The sequence below is a fragment of the Lycium ferocissimum genome, chromosome 10 (genome assembly GCF_029784015.1).
Source record: "Lycium ferocissimum isolate CSIRO_LF1 chromosome 10, AGI_CSIRO_Lferr_CH_V1, whole genome shotgun sequence".
Taxonomy (NCBI): domain Eukaryota; kingdom Viridiplantae; phylum Streptophyta; class Magnoliopsida; order Solanales; family Solanaceae; genus Lycium; species Lycium ferocissimum.
In genome coordinates this window covers 53,588,272-53,597,568 of record NC_081351.1, presented here as the reverse complement: position 1 = coordinate 53,597,568, position 9,297 = coordinate 53,588,272, and the positions used below count along the sequence as shown (strand labels likewise).

General features: G+C 35.6%; 1 protein-coding gene and 1 long non-coding RNA gene across 2 annotated transcripts; one reads left to right on the top strand and one right to left on the bottom strand.

The window, feature by feature from the left end:
- Positions 1–703: 703 nt before the first annotated feature.
- On the top strand, positions 704–4,667 carry LOC132034292 (delta(24)-sterol reductase). Its single transcript, XM_059424594.1, has 3 exons — positions 704–852; positions 2,467–3,728; positions 4,040–4,667. Exons 2-3 carry the CDS (start codon positions 2,481–2,483, stop codon positions 4,493–4,495), a joined length of 1,704 nt encoding a protein of 567 aa, XP_059280577.1. The 5' UTR covers positions 704–852; positions 2,467–2,480; the 3' UTR covers positions 4,496–4,667.
- Positions 4,492–5,078, bottom strand: LOC132034293 (uncharacterized). Its single transcript, XR_009409016.1, has 2 exons — positions 4,907–5,078; positions 4,492–4,685 (listed from the first exon to the last, which is right to left on the bottom strand). It is a non-coding gene; the product is annotated as an uncharacterized LOC132034293 (long non-coding RNA).
- Positions 5,079–9,297: the final 4,219 nt, after the last annotated feature.

The window sequence follows — 9,297 nt, the reverse complement described above, 5'->3', positions numbered from 1 at the left end:
TGAGGTTTTTTTTCCTACTGAATTTTCCTGGTAAAATCTATAACAAGGCAACAAACAATGTTTACTCTTTTTTTATCACTAGGATTTTTTTGTCACATAATTTTTTCTTAGTAAGGTTTTAACGAGAAACATTATTATCAATGGACATCCAAGAAAGAATATTATAAGATATTTATAGTTAATATGTATGACTACTCTTCTCCATGACGTAGGTATTAACTCCCACACTTCCATAACCTCCTCATGATCTTCATTCACGATTTCAAATTGTAATTGAATTGAAGAAGATAGTTTATTCCAACAGGTAAGCAAAGTATAAATACAATACATCAGGTTCTAACTTAGGAAAGAAAATAAAGACTGATTCCTACAAATCTGCTACCTAATTATGCTATGTACATTGCTAAGAAGAACATCTATATACATTTTGTAACACAAATAAATTAAATATCATGTTCATGACAATTCCTTATATTATAATTTTAATAAATAATAATATTGAATATCACATTGTAATTTATATACACTAAAGGAAAAGAAAGTATCCTCTCTTCCCCTTTACATATTCTTGTTAATTGTCTTTGTATTATTGCTTCTAATCTTCTTATTTTATAGTAACAGAAAAATATCTGTTGTTGTTGGTAGGGGCAGGTAGTAGAATTTCTTATTTGAATAAAAAAGAAACAAACGGAAAATTTTGAATATTTCGGGCGTGATAGTCTAGAACTTATCCCTAGAATACCCCTATCTACTACTCAGGCTCCTTCATTATATAAAGCACACTGTCACTCTATTACAATTATCCTACATCTTGGGTTCGTCCCAGTCCACACTACATAGTCCACTTGTCAGGTATTTTCTCAACTTTCCTCAACTTTTAACTTTTCTTTACTGAGTCTGAATGTAAGCAAAAGATTAAAGTTTTTTTGTTGAATTCTTTTGGGAGTTGAGATGTTGACTGAATCTTGAATTGAAAGACTGTTTCTTGGTTAGAAATAGTAGTAAATTTATGTTGAAAAGCTCTTGTTTGGGTGGCATGCATGTCATTTTTAGTTTTGTGGTTTTCTTTCTCTTCTTTTGGTCTGTGTAGAGATCTATAAAAAGTCTTTGTTGAATCTGTTGCTTTTTTTTCCTAATGTATGGCATAGATCTGCCTTGTATAATTGCGTAGTGTACTTTTTAATAGACGAGATTCTACTTTATGGAGGGCTGTTAAAAAATTATAAAGAAAGACTTAAAGAAAGCTAAATCATAGAGGTGTATATCTGCTTAATTCTTTACTTTAACATGCAGCTTTTTCTCTGCTTAATTTTGTGTTCATTTCCCCTTTTTTTTTTTTTTTTCTGTCAAAGTTTTGGTTTTTTCTTTTTGATGTTTTTGCTCGCTTCTTTGTTTTTGTGACTCTCATTACAACTAAGAGGGCTTACTAAAATCTTTTTAAATAAGCTGACTTTTGGTATATTTGGTACTATGCTGTTCGTCTGCAAAGAGATACTGCTCATTAATGCTAGTTTGTTGAATATGATGTGTATTTACTTCCTGAAGCATGTGCTGCAAGATGGGGAGTAGTTTGAATACAAGATGGGATTGGGGGAGGGGAGCAGTGGTCCATAAGTTGAGTTTGGACCACAATGTCTCAAGATCTAAATTTTCCATATAACCTTTTGTTTTATTTTAACGATTTGTTTCCTACTCTTATAGCTGGGATAGATCTAGTCACAAAACTATTCTAATATATTTTAATGATTACCTTAATTATGTTCCCACAAAAAAAGTGCAGATCTCAATTAGTAATGTCAAGTTCTACAAAGTCAACTATGTAGTAATAGATCTGAAGTTGTCTCTTGCTACTTCAGCAAAATTAGTGGGGCCTCCCACTTGGGTTATGAACTACCTTGAATTTCTTATCATTTCATTTATTGCTAAATAATTTTGGTTCAAGGTGTTATTTTGATTTTTCATAAAACCAATTATGTATCTTCCTGTTTTACTAGAGTTTATTTCTTTTGTATCATTTGAATTATGGGTAATTTGGATGTGAGCTAAGTTGTTTCCTTCTGTTGGCCATTATAAAGGGTTCATTTCTGTAAAGCTTGCCTTGTTGTGTTCCTGTCATTTGGCTGTCTTCTAGAAAAGTGTTTGCTCTATAGAGCAGAGATGACACTCCTGTTTACTGGAAGTTCTCTTCTGATTCAGATTTACGTCTAATCATTTCTAGCTAACAGATATTTTTCCTTTTTACAGAATATTCATAATCACTTGTTTATTGAGAAGTCTTAATGCAAAACTGTGTTTGATGTGATTTGTTACAAGCTTCTTGAATATGAAATTGTGATAGATGTGATTGATTATTTGCTTTCCTTTTGTTCTCCAATGTCATTAGGTTAATGTCATACTCTAAAGCTGTAATCTTTATAAGCAGACTAGCATTGTATAGTCCATAACATGTTTTCATCCTTGTGGCAGCTCTGCTTTCAGAAATGTCAGATCTTGAGGCTCCCCTTCGCCCCAAGAGGAAGAAAACTGTGGTGGACTTTCTTGTCCAATTCAGATGGATCATCGTTATCTTCGTCGTCCTTCCTCTCTCTTTCCTGTACTATTTCACCATATATCTTGGGGATGTTAGATCTGAGTGCAAATCTTTCAAGCAGCGCCAGAAGGAGCATGATGAAAATGTTAAAAAGGTTGTGAAGCGTCTCAAGGAGAGGAATGCATCTAAGGATGGTCTTGTGTGCACAGCTAGGAAGCCCTGGGTTGCTGTTGGAATGAGAAATGTGGACTACAAGCGTGCACGTCATTTTGAAGTTGATCTTTCTCCATTTAGAAATGTTCTTGACATTGACAAGGACCGCATGATTGCTAGAGTTGAGCCTCTAGTCAATATGGGCCAAATCTCTAGAGTTACTGTCCCTATGAATGTTTCCCTCGCAGTTGTTGCCGAGCTTGATGATCTAACCGTTGGTGGTCTGATCAATGGCTACGGGATTGAAGGAAGTGCCCACCTTTATGGACTGTTCTCAGACACTGTTGTGTCATATGAGATTATTCTAGCAGACGGGCAGGTAGTTAGAGCAACAAAGGACAATGAATATTCCGATCTTTTCTATGCTATACCATGGTCTCAAGGGACTCTGGGGCTTCTTGTTTCAGCTGAGATCAAGCTCATTCCAATTAAGGAATACATGAAGGTTACTTACAAACCTGTAGTTGGTAACTTGAAAGAGATTGCACAGGCTTATATAGATTCTTTTGCACCTAGAGATGGGGATCAGGATAATCCTGATAAGGTTCCAGACTTTGTAGAAACCATGGTGTACAATCCCACAGATGCTGTTTGCATGACTGGTAGATATGCTTCAAAAGAAGAGGCCAAGCAGAAGGGCAATGTGATCAACAGTGTTGGTTGGTGGTACAAAACCTGGTTTTACCAGCACGCTCAAACTGCACTAAAGAGGGGGGAATTCGTAGAGTACATTCCAACTAGGGAATACTACCACAGGCACACAAGATGCTTGTATTGGGAAGGGAAGCTTATCCTTCCATTCGGTGATCAGTGGTGGTTTAGATTTTTCTTCGGATGGCTCATGCCACCAAAGGTTTCTCTACTTAAAGCCACTCAAGGGGAATACATTAGGAATTATTACCATGAAAACCATGTCATTCAAGATATGCTTGTTCCTCTTTACAAGGTTGGAGATGCTCTTGAGTGGGTCCACCGTGAGATGGAGGTAAAGCTTACTTGTTATCCCATCCAGAATACGACTTATTCCCCTAAGTCTACTTTCTTTTCCCAAAGAAGAGGAAATACTTTTGAGCTGATTTCTCAGATGGTCATTCAACTAATAGTTATTATTTCAAAAAATACACTTTCTTTGTTGAAGGAAATTGGAATCAAGAAGAAAGGTGACTCTGTGAGATAACAACTATTAGTTGAGTGACATTTGAGAATTCAACCCAATACTTTTCTGTACCCTTTGAGTGACATTTTGTTGCTCTTTTAGTATTATTTTCTCATCGTATAAGTGTCTCTTTTGTTTAGGTGTATCCCCTGTGGCTCTGCCCCCACCGACTCTACAGGCTGCCTCTTAAAACGATGGTGTATCCGGAACCAGGGTTTGAGCTGCACAAGAGGCAGGGTGACACACAGTATGCCCAAATGTACACGGATGTTGGTGTCTACTACGCTCCTGGACCTATTTTGAGGGGTGAGGTGTTTGATGGTGCAGAGGCAGTCCGTAAATTGGAGAGTTGGTTGATTGAACACCACGGATTCCAGCCACAATACGCTGTGTCCGAGCTGACAGAGAAGAACTTCTGGAGGATGTTTGATGGGGGGCTGTACGAGCACTGCAGAAGAAAGTACAGAGCCGTTGGAACCTTCATGAGCGTGTACTATAAGTCTAAGAAAGGAAGGAAGACTGAGAAGGAGGTGCAGGATGCGGAGCAAGAGACGGCTGAACTTGAGACCCCAGAAGTTGATGAGCCTGCTGATTGATTGATCATAGACTAGTGTTGTCTTTATAGACTTCTCTCTCTGCCTCTCATTTATGTAGTTGTGCTTGTCTGAATTCTGTTAGTTCCCTTTGTCTGTTTGTCTGTCATGGTAGCTTTGAACATTTTCTGGCCTTGAGCTTTTTCCCTTTTAACCAGCTGGACTGGATTAGTTCTAGTGTTGTCTTTATAGACTTCTCTCTCTGCCTCTCATTTATGCAGTTGTGATTGTCTGAATTCTGTTTGTTCCCTTTGTCTGTTTGTCTGTCATGGTAGCTTTGAACATTTCTGGCCTTGAGCTTTTTCTCTTTTAAACAGCTGGACTGGATTAGTTCAATATTTATTTGCTTCCTTTTGAAAATCATATCAAATGTCAGCCTGGTAGACTTGATTTTTTACATCAAAATCTTGATACTTGGAAAATGAAGTCTTCTTCACTTTTGGAGATTGCAGATGCCATGAAACTAGAAGCTCATCTAGGCTGTGGTTTTTAGAGTGTGTTTCCTTCCGGAGGGAAACTACTACTATGGGTTGGGGGTGCTAACGAAAACTCGAGTTCAGTACTGAAACTTGATGGATAGCATGGTTTGCAAAAACAATTTTTTTTTTTAAAAAAACTGACCTAGAAATATTTTTTGATTTAAAAAAAAAAAGGGCCACCGGAGGTTTATTTTGCCATTTTTTTTTTTTTTTTTGTTTTTTTAACATTAAAAAAGAACCGACTGAGATATGTACATGTGAAGAGAGAGATACATGTATGTTCCAAGTCAAGAGGCAGAGGTTGGCCGTGGATGGTTTTTTTTGAAGAGGTAGGGGTAAGTAGAAGAAGTTTGAGGAGAGGTGATTAGACATGGCCAGCTACATGCCTACCAAGGACATGATCTTAGATAGGAGGGTATGGAGGACTCAGATTAGGGTAGAATGCTAGTAGATAGTATCGTCTATCCTTTCATATTAGTAGTCACATTATCGCGATATAATTTCTTGAGCTTTGATTTTTGCTACTATCTATTATTTTCTGTACTCTGATTATCTTATTTTATCTGTGATAGCTACTGCCCCTTTGCAAATTGCCTCATCATGGCTTAGTCGCTTTCGTTATTTTCATTTCCATATCACTTTGAATTTCTTGGCCTTATCAGACCTCTTTTTATGCTTTCTATTGAGCCGAGGGTCTTTCGGAAACAGCCGTCCTACATTGGTAGGAGTAAGGCCTGTGTACACTCTACCCTTCCTAAACCTCACATTGTGGGATTTCACTGGGTTGTTGTTGTTATTAAAAAAGAACCGACTCCGGGGTCGGTTTTCACTTCCCAATTTTTGGCACTAAGAAAACCAACCTTCGAGTTCTGGTGATCCTGTAGGGAAGGTTTTAATCACCCTAGTATTAAGGATCCGTAGAGTACGGTTGACCTACAAGCTTCAATGTGTGATTAATGTATTTATTTGCTTAAGATGTTTTAGTTTTCCGCAAAATGTCATTCTTTATCATAGATTCAAAATTTTGGCAAAAAGTCCCCTAGAAAAAGGGGTTTTGGTTTCGAAAATCCGTATAAATGTTCAACTCACTTTATTGCCGGACTAAGACGCACTCGGAATTTCTCCCAAGTAGAGTCTCTACTATTTTAATCCTAATAAAATGAGTTTAGTACTTACAGGTTTTTATTAGGCAAACTTATAGATATAACTACTTCTGTGAGGATCTTACTATTAGTAGCTATCATTTTTCAAATTACAATTTGTAGCTTACTTTTAAGCAAAAGTTGTGTATTTCCCGTATATTTTGTGTAATCGCGTGTATTTGGGTGAGACTCACCCCTGTCCCGCCTAGGTTCGAACCCAACCAACAACATTACTTTTCTTAGCTTTTTCTCCTTGTATTTTGAGTGTATTTCGCCATATATATTTGGCTCATATTGTATCTCATATGAATTTGAAATTTATTTGAAATGTATGTCATATGTATTTGGCTCATATGTCTTGTATCCCATATTTATTTGAGCTTCTTGTCTTGTATCCGAATGCATTTGGGTTCATATACACTCAGGACAAATACACTCATCTCATATGTATTTGAGCTTCTTGTCCTGTAATGTATAAGACAAATACATTCAGATACAAGACACTTAGGCCAAATACATATGACGAAATACAGCCATGCCAAATACATATGACGAAATACACTTAGGCCAAATGCATATAGATACAAATATGAGCCAAATACATATATACAAATATGAGACAAATACATATGGCGAAATACACTCAAACACAAGGAGAAGAAGCTAGGGAAAATATGTAAGAAAAGAAATGTTGTTGACCGGATTCGAACCTGGGCGGGCAGGGTGAGAGCCTTGCCCAATAACCACTTCAGCCGCTCCAACTTTATGTATTTTGGTGTAGTTACGAATGGTAATTTACAATTTCACTTTAGCTACTAAATATAAATAAATTAAAAGGTAGTTATTATCAATAATTACCTCTTAGATGAAGCTACACCAAGTAAAAATTCCTTTTTATTATATATATAAGAAAATATGGAGTATATCTCCAATTTTTGATAAGTCTATATATTACTATTATATATAAGAGGGAATGTGAGGACTTTTGTAGTCCTCACAATAATTTCCCAAATTTTTAAAAACTTTTTCATTAATTACTTTTATGTCCTAATTTTATTTATTTAAGTCAATTTTTTTATTTTTTGTTTTTAAAGTCTACTTTTCAAAAGCTATCGAGCACAGGGACTTTTGTAGTCCTTACAATAATTTTCAAATTTTTTTAAAACTTTTTAATTAATTACTTTTAGGTCCTAATCTTATTTATTTATGTCAATTTTTTTGTTTTTATTTTTAAAGTCTACTTTTCAAAAGCTATCGAACCTCCTACCTCATTTTTCACGTTCTTTAATTTTTCGATTGGTGCTCGATATCCGCATTTGAGCCCAATTAATCCGATAATTCGCATCGCATCGCGCCTATTCGGGGGAGCGCTTCCTCCAAAGATTTTTTTCCATATCCATATTCGAACCCCTAATCCCTAATTAAGAGAGGAGCGGCTCCATCTGCTGTTGCCAAGTTAAATTATGTATTTGTCTTAAAAGTTCATTAACTATGTATAGATTATTTATTTAGAATTAAATAACTTCGTAAAATTAGGATACATAAGTTATAATTTCAAATTCTGGTTCCAAATTTGATTTGAATTAAATAATTTCATCAAAATGGAAGTTAAAATATTAAAGAAGTGGAATGAAAATTTTGCTTTTATATAACTGCCCACTTGTGGGACTACAATGGGTATATGGTTGTTGTTATTGTATACTTGTACTAACACAAATTATATTTCTTTAGTTAAAATATCTGCTTTTATATCTTGAGTTTGGGCCCGGGCTTAGCACGGGCCTCACATAACTAGTGTATATATATATATATATAATTAAAAGTTTTATTAAGGGCCCGTTTGGCTTAGCTTAAAAAAGCAGCTTATAAGCTGAAAACAGCTTATAAGCCAAAAAAAATAAGTTGGGTTACCCCAACTTATTTTAAGCACAAAATGACTTATAAGCTGGCCAACCAAACACTCAAAAAAACTGAAAACAGCTTATAAGTAAAGCCAAACGGGCTCTAAGTCTATTTTAATTCATTAAGCTCAATAAGTCAACTTATATTTATACCCAAAGCCATCCTACTCTCAAATCGGTCCAAATATATTTCCTTTTGTTTTTATCCCTTCAAGTTAGGCTTTTGGCCCAAAATACTTACTCTTTTCTGAAAATTCTCTTAAGTCCAAACAGATTTAAAAAATGGATCCAACTTACTTGAAAATTCTGAATGTTTATTTTTTAGTTATGGATTTCGGTTCCGCAAATAAGTCTTGTGTCCAAGTCATTTTTGAGGTCCAATTTCAGTCTCAATCAAAGCCGAGGCCCCAAGGGCAAAACAATTGCATATTTTGACCCAAAACAGTCCATTAGCGAGCTTAAGGCCCAAAACCAATTTAATCATTTCCAGATTTTTTTACAAGGGGCGAGAGGCCCAAAAATGCTACTTAAGTCCAATTTTTTTCCAGAAATTACTTAGACTTGACCATAAACCATTTTTAAACTCAAAGAAAACTTATAGAGCATTAATTACTGATTTTCATGCATAAATTAGTATTAGTCCAAGTTTAAAAATCATTTAGGCGACTTCCTAATAATACTAAAGTTTTCCTAAGTTCTAACATTCATAAGGGTTTCAATATTATACAAGTATTTTTTTTACAAATACATACACATGGATGAATGAAATAAAAAGGAAAGGTTAGGCTGGTGGGCTTACCTAAGCCCACCATTTGCCTATTTTCACCCATAGGTGACCCTTCAATGCAAATATTAGTGTCCCTTTCATTGAACTCGATCAAGTAATAAGGGTTCGGCCTTTGGCCCAATAGGTTTAAATGAGATAAGACGACCCAAATGACCACAACGTTTTTTTTACATGCAACATGAAGAGGGAAAAGGAAAGTATTGGTTAGAGGGCATCTAGAACTTAACTACTTACTTACATAGACTAATTATACACGCACACTAATTGTTACAACAAAAATGCAAGAACAACACATATATGTGAAGGCAATGATCATATGCAGAGGGATATTCAGCCAAGTTATAAGCACTAGGAAAAGGATCAGAGAACAGACAAGCCCACATATAGAATAACAAGCAAACATGGCCCAACTAAAAGCTAATCATAATGTAGCAGGCAAGCCCAAACAGAAATATATATACAAACAAAGACCAGACCCACGCCAAGACTATTACAG

What these genes read in the sequence shown, in the direction of transcription:
- LOC132034292 (XM_059424594.1), top strand. Translation starts at nt 2,481, where the DNA reads ATGTCAGATCTTGAGGCTCCCCTTCGCCCCAAGAGGAAGAAAACTGTG. An exon ending in GGGTCCACCGTGAGATGGAG is followed by an intron (nt 3,729 to 4,039) that starts GTAAAGCTTACT and finishes TCTTTTGTTTAG; the next exon opens with GTGTATCCCCTGTGGCTCTG.